The 17,301-nt window shown below is 46.5% G+C and overlaps 1 protein-coding gene across 1 annotated transcript; it reads right to left on the bottom strand.

Annotated features, from left to right (window-relative positions):
- Window positions 1-85: 85 nt before the first annotated feature.
- On the bottom strand, window positions 86-16,429 carry FAAH2 (fatty acid amide hydrolase 2). Its single transcript, XM_035113305.2, has 11 exons — window positions 16,115-16,429; window positions 12,539-12,621; window positions 10,832-10,968; window positions 8,820-9,029; window positions 8,250-8,369; window positions 7,424-7,559; window positions 6,578-6,695; window positions 5,256-5,375; window positions 2,841-2,952; window positions 2,047-2,241; window positions 86-1,441 (listed from the first exon to the last, which is right to left on the bottom strand). The coding sequence occupies exons 1-11, from the start codon at window positions 16,364-16,366 to the stop codon at window positions 1,266-1,268; spliced, it is 1,659 nt and encodes a 552-aa protein (XP_034969196.2). The 5' UTR covers window positions 16,367-16,429; the 3' UTR covers window positions 86-1,265.
- Between the last annotated feature and the right edge of the window lie 872 nt (window positions 16,430-17,301).

Below are 17,301 nucleotides of genomic sequence, written 5' to 3'. Positions count from 1 at the left end.
ATGGAAGTCGAACGGAATCCGTTCCAGAAGTCCGTTCGACTTCCAAAATGTTCAGAAAACAAAGCGCGGCTTCTGATTGGCTGCAGGAAGCCCCACCAGACGTTCGGTTTCCAAAAAATAGTTCGCAAACCGGAACAGTCACTTCCATGTTTGCGGCGTTCGGGAGCCAAAACTTTCGAGAACTAAGCTGTTCGAAAACCAAGGTACAGCTATACTTATTTGTGTCATATACCATCAACACTGCGATCCAAGCACATTTTGGCTCCTTATTGACAATGGCTAACAGCGTTAGATTCGGTTCGAAGAGAAGGAGCATTCAAGGGAAGCAACAGAACCACAGACCTCAAGTACTAAATCATTATATTCTCTTTGGTGCAAATGACATACATTTCATTTTGTTTGGTCCATGGGAACTGGCCAACGGTGTACCCAGTCAAAAGGTGCTTGGAGTAACGTATGGGTTTATCAACATCATGAAAAACAGACATACAAAGCACGATTTAGAACCTCACATCCACAAGACATGTCCCCACAGGCTCAGAAGAGGAATGTGTGTGGGAAAACACTTGATCCATCATATGTTCCATCATGTTCATTTGAACAGTCCTAGATTTACTAAGGTGTGCCTTCCAAGAGACTAAAAAGCTATCCATGGCTTCTTCCACCATGAGCCATGGGCTGGGAACTCCCAAGTCCAAGTTAGGGAGGAGTCAACAACTCCTTCTCCAACACTGTTCTCAGTGTTCTGTGCAAATTGTGGGAAGCTGGGGACCCCAATTTCCCCAAATACATTTTCAAGTAGGGGAACTAGTCTCCAGCACAGATAAAAATTACAGGTGCCTTGGCCTGGCCTGGCCTTGAAAGCAGCAAAGAAAAACCACGTTAAGTAGGGGACCAGGAGCCCTATACTACGAACGCCACAGTCAAGGACAGAAAACCCTCTCCCACATCTCACAATATGATTGTCCTGTCAGAACCCTCACCCCCTCCCAAAAAAACCCCTGATTTCCCTGAGAAAGGAGAGAGCATCCTATTGCCTAAACTTCTCAAGTAATTTTGTAATGAGAAAGGAAGAAAGCTAAAGGCGCAGCTGGACTCTCTATCAGCTTTGGCCCTGTGGGAGGCAATTAAGTCCCCTTGGGGTGCAAGTGCGTGCGGGGGGGGGGCAGGCATCAGAACTCCTCCAATATCAGGTGCAGCTGCCTGCTGCTACAGGTGGGGCACTCTTCGTGTTTCTGCTATCACCAGGACTCAGGCAACACACGCTAGGATGTACCAGGCACAACCCATCCTCCAAACGCCTTCTCCAGGTATAGTGCCATGGCCAGAGTCAAGTGGTCATTGTAGGGTCCTGCCACCACCTGGATGCCCAAGGGGAGGCCTTCCTTGCTCAAGCCCAGTGGGCACTGGGTCACTGGTAAGCCCAGTATGTTGAAGATGGCTAAAAGGGGAACAGAGAGAGAAAGGAATTAAGGATTCAAAGCACTTCTTTGCAACAAACAAACAAGAATCCAAGACATTTTGATTCGCTGCTATCTAGAAACATTCCCTGAGAATTTGGAATTTATCATACTGGTTTTAAGTGCAAATCAAGGGGTTCTGCACTGGCTAATGAAACACAATATGTTACAGAGGTCCCTAATAAACAAAGTACAGTTAGCTACATACCCAGAGAATTCCTAGAATCAGGGGGTCAACATAAGCCCATGGAAAAGTTGTATCACTTTGCTTGGAGGTAGCAGGACTGTGGAATTGTATCGTACATACAGCACACAAATGGCTGCATCATACGCTATATCCTGTTCAGTGGGTGCACACATGCAAAGAAAACCAGATTCACCCAAATGGTGAAATACAATTGCTGCATGCTGCCTTTTTCTCCTGGCCTCCTGATTCCTCTCCTTTTCCTGTGTTGAATTTTTACACTGTAAGCTCCTTAAGGCACTGACCTGTCTACTTGTCTTGTACTCTGCAAAGCATGATGTACGCTAAAAGAAGTGCGTACACATGAGTAATACATGCATATGCAAAATAGGAACTCCTTACCTGTGTAGGCAAAATTGAAAGGCATTCCCAGAGGAGTGTGGTGCTTGGGAGCAACTACAGGGTGTGAAGGATATAAGAGGACACCATCACTTCCCAGTAGATCCACCATCTCAGTCTGCAGACTCTGTGCCATGCTTGCTAGCTTAGCATTCACTTTGGGACTGTATTTCACCACCTTCTCGGTTAATCCTAGTGCTAAAGAGCACAGAGATGCAGGTAAGTTAAAGACAAACAGCAGTCACTGCAAAAGGCTGTGCCATATATAACATGATATACTAGAACAGGGGTGATGTGGTGCCCTCCAGATATTGCTTCGACTACAACTCCCATCATCCCTTGGCACAGGCCACAGCCAAGAGCAGGTACACAAACGTTTGAAAACAACTCTTTTAGTTCCTGCCTTTCACTCCCAAACTTCCATGGTACAACTGGATGAGTTGAGGATCGCCAGTCTCTTTAGTCAATGTGGCACCCACCCTCCGTATGTTGTTGGACTCCAGCAGACATCAGCCTCCAACCTGCATGGCCAATGGTCAGGGATGATGGGACTGGCATTACACCAGCATCTGAAAGGCCCTATGTTGGCTATCCCAGTCCTAGATTGTAAGCATCACCATCTTCCTTCCAAATATATGATGCTACCTTCTGGTCCCAAGCATTATTATATACATTTCTTTGCCAGCGCTCCACATTTAGTTACCAGGAAATTGCCAGACAGCCTGGATAGAACTAGCACATCAAAGAAGTGCAGCTATCTTAGAATAAAACTCTTAAGTTTAGAGACAGGACATTACCAATGGCTGGGATGGTGTGTGAAGACATCCCTATCATCCACTTCAGCAGCTCCCATGACGGCCACACTGGCTTTCCGTGATCCCCAAGAAGATCTGTGAACGTTTCCGTTTCCTGTAATATGAATATGAAAGGAGAAGCAAGGAGGAAGAGAATTCCGTAACGTTTTCTGCTTCTAGCTTTTTAAACTACAGTGGTACGCCGACTTACGAATTTAATCCGTTCCAAATGCACATTCGTATGTAGAAAAATTTGTTAAGTCGAATCGCGGTTTCTCATTGGAATGCATTGGAAATGGATTAATTCGTTCCGGAGCCTAGAAAAAAGCCCCAAAGCCGTGGAAAAAACAGCCGCAGCGGTCTTGCACCACGGAGCAGGGAGCGCCGCGGCGGCGAGGGCAATGATCCGGCAAGAGGCCGGCAGGGCAGTGGAGGTGAAGAGGGTCTCCCTCACAGAAGCCGGCAAAGCGGCGGCGGCGAGGGCAACGATCCGGGCAGCGAGAGGATTGTTGCCCTCGACGCCACTCTGCCGGCTTTGCTGAGACCGCTTTAAAGCCGCGGAACAGCCGATCAGCGGCCGCATCTCAGTGCTCAGCTTTTCGCCCCCCGCCGCCGCGCTTCCTGCTTCTTCTAGGGAGCCTTTCATCCAGCCCTCTTCACCGCCGCTGCCCTGCCGGCCTCCTGCCGTGTCATTGCCCTCGCCACCGCTGCGCTCCCTGCCCCCTTCGGATGTCGGAGAAATTCATTAGCGTGCGGCCATTTTTTCCCTTCATAAGTAGAATATTTCGTAAGTAGAGTCATTCGTAAGTCGAGGTACCGCTGTAGTGTATTTTAAGCATCGGTTGCAGCCTGTACCAAACCTCCTCTCTCAATTTTACAAGGTACAATGACAAATAAATAAACCTTTCATAGTGAAGCAAGAGCTATGGAAGGAGGCATGGGCCCCCATCTGCACCAGATGTTTAAAAGACGTTGTCACTTTGAACAGTCATGGTACGGCATCTCCCAAAGAGTGTAGTTTGCTAAGGTTGCTGAGCATTGTTCGGAGACCCCTATTCTACTCCCAGAGCTACAGTTGCCAGACTGGTTTAACAATCAATTCCTTTTCTAGATGGAAAGAAGATAAAGTCCATACCAGAGAAGAATGGCAAACTAAGCTGTTGGATTATGCCGAAATGGCGAAACTGGCCAGAAAGCTCAGGGACCAAGAAGACCAAAACTTTAATAAGGAATGGGGAAAATTTACAATCTACCCGAGAGACCACCGTAAGCAGATGAAAACGTTAGCAGGATTACAATATGTTACCAGATTATTTTCAATGAATCCGGGGACAATTTTTTTTTTTAAGCTGAGTAGCAACAGGGTGTCAATAGTGGGGATGGTGAGGCAAAAGACCCTGGGCCCAAGCACACATGCATATTGTATAAAGGTGCAAAGTCCTTCTTTTGCACTCTGTGAAACATAAATGCACAGAGTTTTTTTAAAAACTGGGCAACGGCATGCCGCCCACCCGTGACTCCCAAGCCTTCCCCAATCTCCTTCCCCCTTCCCCCTTTGTTTTGACAGATATGGGGAGGCTCAGGAGTCGCAGGCGGGCGGCTGTTGCCCAGGAGGGACCAGCCTGGTAGTGCAGTTGGCTCTGGCTGGCTTCAGGAGCTGCTCTCTGCTCGCTGTCGTGGTACAGGAAAAATGGTGGGCACCACGGCAGCGAGCAGCTCCTGAAGCCAGCCAGAGCCAACTCCGCTACCAGGCTGGCTCTGGGCTGCTGAGGCTGCTGCTGCCACGTTTCCCGGGGACAGATATGCAAATCCAGGGACTGTCCCCAGGAACCAGGGGCATCTGGTAACCCTAGATTACAATAACACTTGTAACGTAGAAAGTATTATGGACAAAAATTGAGAGATATAAAATTTGGATGATTAAATAATATGCAGTTGAAAAGGTTGATAATAGGACCCATGGAGGGGAAGGTGGGAAGTACAGAGATTTGGAAGAATCTCTAAATATTGTTCTGTATTTTGTACTGTTACAATTTTATACTTGTAAAATCAAATAAAAAATTTTTATAAAAAAAACAAAGCAAAACAATCAATCCCTCTTCCCAGGGAATTCTGGTAATTGTAGCTCTGGGAGGGAAATGAGGATCTCCTAGCAAATCTCTTAACAAACTACAGTTCACAGGATTCTTTGAGGGAAACCATAACTGCTTAAGGTAGCATGATACTGCTTTAAATGTATAGTGCAGATTGGGGCCCATGGGAAGGACTAAGTACTTTTTAGAACCATGTGCTAGAGAACATTTTAAGTGCACGGAAACCTCCATGTGAAGATCAACATCCCTGAAAGACAATTTGTCCATCGCTGCTGTTCTTCCCCTGTTGCAGGTAGGCTTACGCCCTAGTTTGCACTTTACATACCTGCCCATCACTGTCCTTGGAAGACATCATGACAGACCAGATCTGGAAGGAATACTTCATTTTGTGAATATTCACAGGCTGTACTTGAACACCCAGGTCAGCCTCCAGGTGCTTTACCACCTTGAAAACATAAGAGAGAGAAAATAACAGCCATAGAGTAAACAGTTATTAAAGGAGGAATTGAAAGCCTGGGGGCCAAAGGGCATTCAAGAAAAATATAGGATTCTTCTCATTCCACACAGACACAGTACACCAAAACAATATTATCACCAGTACATCAGAGTAAGGAGGACTGGAAACACCTGGACATTCACAGGTGGATGTCTGAACTTCTGAGGAACTCCACTCTGCTTCAGGCTACATGATAGGAAGATAGTGTCTGCGGACTTTGCTATGCAACAACTTTTTTCAAGTATGTGCATACATCACTCAGTTGTAATCACAGGGTGAAGATGGTATGCATGTGTGAACTCTTTCTCACACACAGAGAGAAGGATAGAGAGTGGTTCTCCTTAATCTTTGGTACTTTTACTGCAACCACTAGTGAACGTAGGGGTTGCTCCCTACACTCCAGCTTCAAGACTTCCACAGCTCACCAGAACATTATGTAAACGTACCCTAAACTTAGCTATCAAAGCTCCACAGTAGCCCTTACATTTCCCATTTTGATTTGGCAATCCTACTTCCAAGATAATTGCACTGCTTTGGGGCTATTTTATGCTATCTTTGTATTCATAATCTTGCTGCACGTTGAACTGAGACTTTTTCCCCCTGTAAAAAATGCATTTAATTATTATTAATAATAAATATAATACAGCCAGTAGATATACAGCCAAGGTTTAAGGAAGGGATTGTTTCCTATCTGGAGATGCTGGGAATTGAACGGGGCAGGGGGCTTCTGCATGCAAAGGATATACAGCGGACGCTTGGGTTGCAAACATGATCTGTGCGGGAGTCACGTTCGCAACCCGCAGCGTTCACAACCCGCGTCTGCGCAGGTCACAATTCAGAGCTTCTGCGCATGCGCCAAAACCCGGAAGTAACCCATTCCGGTACTTCCGGGATCAGCGTGGAACGCAACCCGAAAATATGCAACCTGAAGTGGCTGTAACCCGAGGTATGACTGAACTCTACCACTGAGCTATGGACCTATGCATGATTCTGAAAAAAACAGTGCCCAGGTACGCTGGGGCACACGAAGGCATGCACAGGGAAATTTGCACAGACTGACTCAGCTGCCATTTACCAAATGCCTACCTAAACTCCCTGATAACTGTGATGGCCCTCAAGCTTTTAAGCTACCAGATGCAGTTTCCTCTTACATTCCGATGAGCCTGAAGAAGCTCTTTGTCCACTGGGGAAACAAAGACAGAACCTCCGTCATGCTCCATGGAGTAGAATTTCACATTCTTTAGAGATACTTTTTCATCCAGCTTCAACCTGAATAGGAAGGAATAAGATGGCCACAAGTCAGAAGCGAGGAGCATTTTGGTGCCGTCCTCAATTCAAGTCCACAGAGTGGACCAGCTCCTTGATGTACACCAAGTTCTTATACCTCGGTTTAAGTACGCTTCTGTTTGAGTACTTTCAGTTTAAGTACTCCGTGGACCTGTCTGGAACGGATTAATCCACTTTCCATTACTTTCAATGGGAAAGTTCACTTCAGGTTAAGTACAGACTTCCGGAACCAATTGTGTACTTAAACCGAGGTACCACTGTAATCAACTCTTGGTAAAAAAAATGTTACAGCAACAGAAGGCGCCAGACCAGTGGGGATACTGTCCTCCATTAGGCAGATCAAGGCAGAGGATGCTAGAGGGTACAGAGTAGCAGCAAAGTAATGGATAACAGAGTCAGGTGTGCTATGCAGCCAATACTGCACCCCCTAAGCAAGCCTGGTGCCCAGAAGCGCAGTGAGGGATGCTGTTACACAGCCAGTGTGGAAATAAGATTTAAGGGCCAGTTCAATCGGCTTTCCTACATGGTATTGTTTGGGGGGTGGGGTATTCTGACCTCTGCCTTAGTTAGCCCTGTCCCTCACTGTGCAGATCTCTACCATCAGGGGCAAAGACAGCTGGTGTCAATAATGACAGGCGCCAAACACATTTGCACCTCCTAGCAGGCTAGGATTCACTTTATGCACTGCAAAAGTATTAAGAACCACCTACTTTGTAATGCCTGACCCAGCCATGACCCTCAACAGGGGTTCCAGGTCCTCTGCAAAACGGCACATTGGGCCAGTGCACAGGAACTTTGTCCGAATGCCCACAGCATTAGGGAATTGGCCGTCATTGGGAACCACACCTAGACGAACACACCGAGTTTAGCTTTGCATGAATATGCTACCTCTCCCATACACAGAGACACAGAGCACTGCATTGAAGGCTAGTTTAGGTCCAAACCAGAACCCTAAACAGTTTTCTGACAGAAAGGACACTCCTACTGCCAGTTACTTTGAGACTGCAGAACTGAAGAAGGCACACTCGGGTCCACCTTCTGTTCCACACAGTGAACATTATGGCAACAGGGATAAAAGAATCCTGGCCCCATCCTCTGGCCAAAGAAGGAGCAGATGTTGCAAGTCTTGCTCTCTTCCCTCCTCCCATTGCTTTTGTATTAGTCTGTGAACCTACAGGCAGGGGCATTCCTGTCTTTTAATAGCCATGCAATGCTTTAAAAAAGTTTTCAACAGGATACCGTTGCCAGATTTGGACTTGCTGCCTCCACTACTGAGATGCCAATTTGTGTGGCCAAGACAGCCAGGCCTTCAGGAACAGTAGGTGACTCTCCTTCTGAACTGGATGCCCAAATTAAATTCCCAAAAGGCTTTTACCTTAAGGTCCAGTTGACCTTCCCACACCATGCATGAACCAAAGGAAATAAATCCTAATTCTTGAGAGGTAAGAGCATCAAGACAACCTACAACTGTTCTTTCTGTCCTTTCTTTTCGTTAACTTGGTGAAAAAGAAACAATGAGAAATGCGCATTTGGTACCAGTGGTGGGCTTGTGTCCAAAGATGCCATTGAAGAAAGCCGGCATACGGATGCTGCCCCCAATATCCGAGCCCACACCGATCACAGAACCAGCAGCTGCCAGAATGCAGCCTTCTCCTCCTGGAGGGGAAACAAGGGACAGATTGGCACTGGACCACAGACATATCTGAGTAACCCCGCACTTGCCACTCACAGAATCTGCTCTGGGAGACCGAAATACACATGGAGAAACAGAGAGGGCTAATCAGATTTTTATTCAGAGATTGTCTTGCTACTCGGTACTAATCTCTAATACTTGCAGATCCAATAAAATAGAAGCGTCACTGAGGTTCTACGCATACCTAACTTGCAAACTATTATAGGTGGCTTTCCAGTCCCCAATCCCTATACAACCCTACCTCTATGCTGTATCAAAGACAAAAATAAGCAACGTATTCCCAACTGCCCTCCATTCTTGCTGAGTTCTGGTCACTTGTTTAAACCCCCATCACATGAGCAGTTGAGATGAGTTGTGATCAGCCAGGACCAATTTAGTGCAGCATGTGCTCACAAACGAGGTAGTCCACTCACCTGAGCTGCCTCCTACGATGCGATCTAGGTCATATGGGTTGTTGGTCCGGCCATAGACCCGGTTGCTCGACTCAAACCACATGCACAGCTCGCTGCAGTTGGTCACACCGAGTGGGATGGTGCCAGCCTGCTTTACCCGTGACACTACTGAAGCATCAGATGTGGAGATCACGTTACGACGGCTAACCAGTCCAGAGGCATTGGGCAACCCTACCGCAACAAGGGAAACAAAAAGGGGGGAAAGAGTCAGAGGTTCCACAATAGCCTAGTGCAGGGGTTAGCAAACTTTTTCAGGAGGGGGCCGGTCCACTGTCCCCCAGACCTTGTGGTGGGCCAGACTATATTTTGGGGGAAAAATATGAACGAATTCCTATGCCCCACAAATAACCCAGAGATGCATTTTAAATAAAAGGACACATTCTACTCATGTAAAAACATGCTGATTCCCGGACCGTCCGCGGGCCAGGTTTAGAAGGCGATTCGGCCGCACCCGGCCCCCGAACCTTAGTTTGGGGACCTCTGGCCTAGTGCATTGCTAAACGGCAGCTATAAGGCAAGAGCCAAGGGAGTAGCTGCCTCCCAAGTATCTGGGAAATGATGCAATATGGTGGATACACACTATTTCAGCAATGTTTAATCAAGCAGGAATCTCTGGTTTTATTTGGTAGGCGTTTTTCATTTTCCGTAAACCATTTGCAGCCTGTAGTAGGTGAGATAAAGCTCATCTTTATCATCTTTCCAGCTGGGGAAAGCAAATGCTCCTTTTAGCAGTGGAAGGGAGAAAGGTAAGTAATGAACAATAAAAAATAAAAAATCTAATACAGTACAGTGGTACCTCTACTTACGAATAACTCTACTTACGAATGTTTCTACTTACGAATGGAACTCCGTCCGCCATCCTGGATGTGGTTTAGATAGGATTTTTTCTACTTATGAATTTTTAGATAGGGTTGCTTCGACTTGCGAATTTTTCCTACCAATGCATTCCTATGGGATTCGACTTACAATTCTTTTCGACTTATGAATGTGCGTTTGGAACGCATTAAATTCGTAAGTAGAGGTACCACTGTAATGGTTTTTGCTCACTCTGTGCTTTATAACCCACCTCCTCCTTTCCAGCCAGTTCCTTGATCTTTTAGCACTCTCTCTGTGCTCAAGTATACAAGCAAGTACACAGTCCTCAAACCAAGAAGTATCTTACTTGTTTTGTATATGTGAGAGGTATGGCTTAGCCAAGGAGGAATCGGTTTGCGGGGCGCAAACCACAAATAGTTAATCTCATCCTTGGAGACTCCAGTGGTACCTCCTTAAGAGTGCAAAAATCGGCTGTCTTTATTGGAGGAGGAGTATCTTGTTTAACAAGTTTGGGACTACACCCTCTAAGCTGCAGCAACACCAGAGAATTGCTGGTTGCAGACAAAAACCTGGCGCCCTCAGAGCAGCTGGATTTTAGCTTAGTCTGCAGAATTACATGAAGGAAAGATAACACAGCTTTTCCAAAACACAACAATTGGAAACATTCTTCTTCTTCCAAGAAGTTCAAGATAGCACATGTTCACCTCCTAATTCATCCTCACATTTACCCTGTGATGTAGGGTTAGGCTGAGAGAGCACCATGGGCCATCATGGCTGAGTGGGGGATTTGAACCTTTGTCTTCCAAGTCCATGAGTCACCCACTCTTAGAAGAACATCCTTGGGATTCAACTGATTCAAGCACCATTGTTTAGATACATTTGGCAGTCACTATTTTATAAGATCTCATCGACAAAGTTTTAAAAGAATGAAGGAATGCCGATTTAAGAAAGCAACAAACGAAATGTCTTAAGGGTTGCTCTGTTACCCATTATTGTAAAATATTCATACTGAATATTCATACTGTAAAATATTCATACTGAATATTCATACTGTAAAATATTCATACTGAAACAAATCTATGAAAAAGATAAATTAAATGAGGGAAGACTACAGACTGCAGTCAATAGGTGGGTGGAGGTTATACAAGAGAACACACCGTATAATGCAAAGGCTTCTTTGATGGTGATAGGGACCCCCAAGAAGGGGAACTTTTCCTTCAGTGACTCTTCATCATCTTGCCCCTCAGAGAGCAGCTGGTCGACTTGATGAGCTTCCTGGAGGGCATCCTCAAACCTGAGAGGGGTGGTTGGGTAAGAGCCAGAGGAAATAAGAGAAAACCCGTCAATCTCTAGAGCCTGGATCCTAACTGGTCTTCCTACAATGCTCATTTTGTCCCACACCTATTGTTCCTCCCAAGTTCCATCTGTAGAGCCACAGCCAGAGGTGAAGCTGGGGAAAGACTTCAGAGAGAGCCTAGAGGAAACAAGTCTAAATGTTGCTGGTTTTTTGCTTTGTGTGATCACCACAGCTTTGCAACTTTCTCTAGAAATATTTGCTTAACAGCAAAGAGGTTCTTAACCTCAGATAAACAAAACAGGGTTCTGTCTCCAGGTTTCCCCTCAGGTATGCAGCCCCTTGCTATTTCCTACCTGGGAAAGAGGACAAATGGTCAAATGGCATTTAAAAACCCTTAAAAGAAGAACATGATTATATACAACAGAGAGAGAGAATCTCCACCTTGCAGCCAGTTGTGGTCTACAGGGGATCTGACTCATTAGACCACCTCTCCAAACTACAGCCACCTGCCCACCAGCAAAGGATGACATTAGCTGATAGGCATGTTGGGGTCCAAATATTCCACTGGCAATGCAGATCCCTGCAGGAAGAACGTCTAAACCAGGGGTCCCCAGACTTACCGCGCAGCGGGCCGGTGCCTGCCGCGCCAACCGCGCGGCGGGCCGGAGGGCAGGGGAGTGCGCGCGCAACGGGCCGGAGGGCGGTGGAGTGCGCGCCCGTGCGCATGCGCACACGCACACGGTCGGGGAAAAAATCGCCGAAAATCGCTTGTGCGCATGCGTATGGGCCTCCCCCGACCCGGAAGTGCATCGGAAATGACCTCTTCTGGGTCGGGAGAGGCCCATACGCATGCGCACAAAGGATTTTCGGCGATTTTTTGCCGATTTTTAAGATCCTCGCCGCGCGCCGTAAGAGCGGGCGGCGGCAGCGGGCGGCGCCGCGGGCCGGATTGGGAGGCCGATTGGGCCGCATCCGGCCCGGGGGCCGTAGTTTGGGGGACCCCTGGTCTAAACCATCCACCCATTGGTTGGTGAATGGGAGGCTCATTATTGCCAGGTGCTCTTTTGTCCCACCCTGTGAGAGGGGCCACCTATCACATCACCTTTCTCCACCATGCCCCTGCTTGTGAGTTTTCCAGGGGCATTTGATCAGCCGCTGTTGGGAGACAGAGCACTAGGTGAGATGAAACTTTACCCCACCTGCCTGCCCCACTCATCCAGTAGGCCAGATTTCATGTTCTTAGTCTGAATACAGGATGCCCAAGGTCAGCGAAAGGTTCAGAAAGCACAAGTACTTCCGAGAATGAGCAGAGCTCCCTTTGTTTGGATTCGGAGAAGCTACAAACTAGTTACTTTTGCTATGATTGTGTAGCAAATCATAACTATGCGAGCGCTTGGAAGAATTCTTCAGGAACTGCATTGACACAAAGTAGGTCAACATGTGAGACAGCAGAGAATCTCTAGCGGAGCACCACATCTGCCTGCCCTTTTTCCTGTCAGAAGCAGAAAGTATAAATTCCATCACTCACCTGTCTTTTACAACCGAAAGTATAAATTCCATCACTCACCTGTCTTTTACGACCGCATTGATCAACGGGTTGACTTCTTTGATCCTCCCAATGTATGTTTCAATAACATCAATACATTTCACCTGCAAGGGACAAAAGGTGGTCATAAAATTGATGCAATCTGGCAAACATTCAGAGTAGCTAAGGATCGTATGTGCTGAATATTGTGTTTTCTTTCATTAGCAATTGGCACCGTGCCATGGATAGAATGCAGGGCTTGGACCAAGGAAACCAAGGTTCGAATATTCTATAATAATTTAATAGTGATGATGATTCGTTCTTTATATGCTGCTCAAGGCACTCTGGGCAGCTATGAACTTTAATGGATCAGACCAAAGGTCCAAATAACCCAGCTTCATAAAATGGTTTACAGATGGTTCTGTGAAGCTCACAAGCAAGGGAAAACGTCCATCGCACGTTCCCTGCTATTACTTGCCAGTAAAGTACTTGTCAGTGGCAAACGATCTCTGAGAAAGGAGGCTCTCCACATGGCCTTCAGTCAGTTGCTGTATTTTAGCCTCACTTCACTCACCTCACAATATTTGCATGTTTTCCCTCAAAGAATACTCAGAACTGCATTTTACCCACACTGAGCTACAACTCCCAGCACCCTTAACAAAATATAGTTTCCCACAGGTATTTAAAGCAGGCAATGTGCTCTAAATGTTAACTGAATATTAAAGGTATTGAGGTGGGACATAGAGTCTATAAATTAAGGGCATTTGCTGATGATGTGGTACTGACACTAGAACAACCTTTGGAGAGTGTTCCCAAAGCATTAGAAGAAATTAAAAGGTTTGGAGAAGTGGCAGGTTTCAAAATAAGCTCAGATAAAACCAAAATGTTGATCAAAAACATGGATGAGCAGTCAAAAAAAATTTTTAGAAAGGATGTCTGGTTTAAAAATAGGCAAAAAGGTTGTATTTGGGAATTTGGCTGACAGTAAGAAATCTTAACCTATTTGAAAATAATTACTGTATTTTTCCGTGTATAAGACTAGGTTTCCCCCATAAAAATAATGTCAAAAATTAGAGGGCCATCTCCTCCCATTTTCTTAAATCTGAGTCCCCCCCCCCAATAGGGGCATCTTATAGACGGAAAAATACGGTATATTAAACTGTGGAAAGAGGTTAAGAAAGAGTTGGAGATATGGGGGAGAATATGGGAAACCTCCAGATGTTGCCAGACTACAATTCCCACAAGGCATAGAAACCATGGTCAATGGCTGGGAATGATGGGAGTTGCAGTTCAGCAATATATGATGATGACACAAAGTTTCCCCACCCCTGAGAAAGATGCACAACAGAATGTAAGGACTCAAATGAGCCCATTTTCCCGTATAACCATGAAAGACAATTACTGTATGTTATTTGCCTGTGTCAAAAGTCTATGCCATGGTAACCCCTGCAGGTTTTGGATAAGTTATAATATGAACAGTTCTTGGAGACTTATTTGAAAATCTTCTAAATGAGAATGTACACATGATTTCTCCTAAGATTCCAAACCTCTTTACAATACACACCAAGCAAGTCACTGGAAAAAACCACATTCCTTTAAGGAAGGGAGGAGCAGGAGATGAGATTCTCATTACCGATCTCTTGCCCTGACACAAAGCAACTGAAGAACAATGTAATGTTTGTTTAGAAGCAAGTGTTGATGAAACAAATTTGAATTCACTCTTGCAAAAGGTATATTTAGAATTGGAGGAGAGGGCACATCAGCATCAACAGTGGTACAGTTGATAACCTTCTTAAATTTAGATTTTCAAAAGTAACTTGCTGAGAGTAAAAACTGCCTCCAGGTGACCAGGCTGGTTTGTCATTTTCCCACCCAGCCTAAAAATCGGTAATACAGGTGGATAAAGTAAGGCAGCCAGCATCATTGTGGACTAGTAACTCTCTATCCCTAATAATGATTTGCATTAATCTGCAAAACAAAAACTAAACAAAAAAACACCTAAAAACAGGATGTTTATAGGTTTCTCTTACTCTTCTCCAGATGCTTTTGGCTATTTCAGAATTGCTAGAATAATTCTATGATGTGCAGATACATCAACAACCCCAGTGAAAAGTATTCAAGTAGAACCAATCCAAATTTATTTCATCATGAACACCAGCAGGGCTCATTGCAGATTTATTTATATCTGCCACAGAAAAGTGGGCAGAAGGTAACATAGCTGCCAAGTTATCCCTTTTTTACAGGGATTTTCCCTTATGCTGAATAGGCTTCCTCGCGAGAAAAGCGAAAACTTGGCAGCTATGGAAGGTAAACAGCAAGAGCATGGCAGGCTTTGCATTTGCTGGGATTTCTTTAAAACATTTATTTAGTGGGTAAACTGAAGGCAGACAAGACCCTTATCAAATGAGTATAATGTTCAGCAAATGAACTTTAATGCTGCAGAGATAGTGGCTTACCAAACCGTCTACAGAAGTAGAAAAGTTTCAGATATTGCATTTTTAGGAGCTGGATTTCTCCCCCCACCCCCAGCTCTTGGTCTTTCCCACATGAATGCTACATGCGTGGTGTCAGTAGACCATTACCATGGATGGCTAACTGTGCTGAAGGAAGATTGAATGGGGCGACAAATGACATTTTTAAGGCTTCTGCAACCAGGAAAGCTCCAACCATCAGTGTGGAAGCACTGCCAGCAAAGAGCACCCCAATGCACCCATCCAAACAGTGAGCGGAACCAACCACTAGTGGCGTCCCCACCAGCAGAAATCTCTGAAACAGGGTGCTTCAGGGGTGGGGCTGAGCCAGCGCAGAATCCTATGGATCCTCTGCTGACCCTGCTCCTGTCACATAATGGCAACAGGTGCAATTCTGGTCACTTCACTGTGCTAGAAAGAACGCTAATGCAGCAGATGGGTATTTTTTTGCTCCCTCCACCTTTTGAGTGCCCAATATTACCTTCCCTTCACCATTCTGGTTGTAAAAGTGGTACTTTAATAGTAAAAGTACTATTAAAGAGTACTCCCTCTTTCCTTTAACTGAAGGGAACATCGCCCACATTCTTGCGAGAAATTTGTTTTTTCTTTGCAAGCAGGTGGAGCATCTAATAGAACTACGTGGACTTAATATTCTACCGGTACATGCAAAGATCCTGGGATTCATGTTAAGGGCTTATGTTGATTGATTTATTCTGGAAGGTTCACTCCTTGTGCCTAGGCCAAGAATCTCCCACTTCAGATCTAGATCCCATACCCCACAATCAAGCTGCAAAAAAATTAAAAAGAGAGCAGCAAGGCTGTGGGAGCCGACATGCCCCTGCTACCTTGGAACAGAGGACTTAGTATTCCACACTGGATTTTGTGACACACCTTCATAAGCAGATCCTCGGAGTCAAGCTAGGATATATGGAAGCCTAGGTGGTCTAGGAACATGGGGCATTCATGAAGGGCTAGGAATCCCCAAGCTTTGCCTTGGAGTAGACCCCCCTCCTAGCAAAACTACAGTGCCCAGCAGCCCTTGCGCGGCGCTCCCATCCCACATCTCTCTCTCTCTTTCTTTCTTTCTCTCTTTCTTTCTCTCTTTCTCTCTCTCTTTAACTCAGAGACGGGCTGGCCGGGGCCTTACCTCCCTGCGGCGGATCCGCCGCGCCAGCTCCACTGCGGACAGCAACAGCAGTGGCTGTTCCGGCGGCGGGACGGCGCGGGCTCTGCTGGGGCCAGGAGAAGAAGAAGCAGCAGCAGCAGGAGCCGCCGCCGCCGCCCTCAATGGGGAGCGGAGGGTAGAGGCGCGCGCGGCCAGGCTGAGCAGCGCGAGGAGGGCTCCCGAGAGGAAGCGCAGCACCAGCACGACGCAGCGCTCCGCGCGAGAGAGCGCCATGGCAAAAGAGGTCGGAGCTCCGGGGCAATGCTGCCGGATCAGAGCGGAAGGTGCGCGGCCACGCCCACTCGGGGGTGGGTGTGAGGGGCCCGCCGGCGCCAAGCTCCGCCCCCACCGCTCGCCCCTCCCCGTCGCCGAGATTTAAATCGTCAGAAGAGGCTAGGTAGTTTTTCCTCAGTCGGAGGAGGGAGAGTTAAGAAACAGAAACAAACAGCTCCTAAAGTACCCTTTTTAAATGAATGAATGAAAATAAAATAAAGTACAATACAATACTGTGATCTTCGGACGAAGGGTGGTATAGAGATTTTATCACTAGTAATAAGCACATTGAATTATTTATTTGCTGCATTTATATCCCACCCTCTGAGGTGGTGTAGCTCAGGGTCTCCCCCTTTCTCATTTTAATCACCACAACCACCTTGTGCAGCACCAGGTTAAAGGTAAAGGGACCCCTGACCATTAGGTCCAGTCGTGACTGACTCTGGGGTTGCGGCGCTCATCTCGCTTTATTGGCCGAGGGAGCCGGCATACAGCTTCCAGGTCATGTGGCCAGCATGACAAAGCCGCTTCTGGCGAACCAGAGCAGCACATGGAAACGCCGTTTACCTTCCCACTATTTCTCTACTTGCACTTTGATGTGCTTTCGAACTGCTAGGTTGGCAGAAGCTGGGACAGAGCAACGGGAGCTCACCCCGTCACAGGGATTCGAACCACCAACCTTCTGATCAGCAAGCAGTCCCTAATACAATTGAATGGTGCCTTGTATGGCTCCTTCCAGCAACTCCTGCAGCCCAACGGGTGCCAAGCGTATATCTCTGCTTTCCTTTGAACCATATCAGAGAGGCCAAGAGGAGAGTCTGTTCACCTGGACAGCCCAGGACTTCCATACCCAGGCTCACGCCTTGGAGAGGATATTTCAGTGCTGCAGATGCCGC

Source organism: Zootoca vivipara, chromosome Z (assembly GCF_963506605.1).
Source record: "Zootoca vivipara chromosome Z, rZooViv1.1, whole genome shotgun sequence".
Lineage (NCBI taxonomy): Eukaryota > Metazoa > Chordata > Lepidosauria > Squamata > Lacertidae > Zootoca > Zootoca vivipara.
The sequence above is the reverse complement of the archived record's forward strand: the minus strand, read 5'-3'. Positions and strand labels throughout refer to the sequence as shown.

Bases quoted from the DNA above. Each gene is read 5' to 3' on its own strand.
- FAAH2 (XM_035113305.2), bottom strand. From the start codon at position 16,366: ATGGCGCTCTCTCGCGCGGAGCGCTGCGTCGTGCTGGTGCTGCGCTTC. The intron at 7,560-8,249 runs GTACCAAATGCG...GTGTTCGTCTAG, and splicing joins TGGACACAAGCCCACCACTG to GTGTGGTTCCCAATGACGGC. The intron at 5,376-6,577 runs GTAAGAGGAAAC...TATGTTTTCAAG, and splicing joins TTCTTCAGGCTCATCGGAAT to GTGGTAAAGCACCTGGAGGC.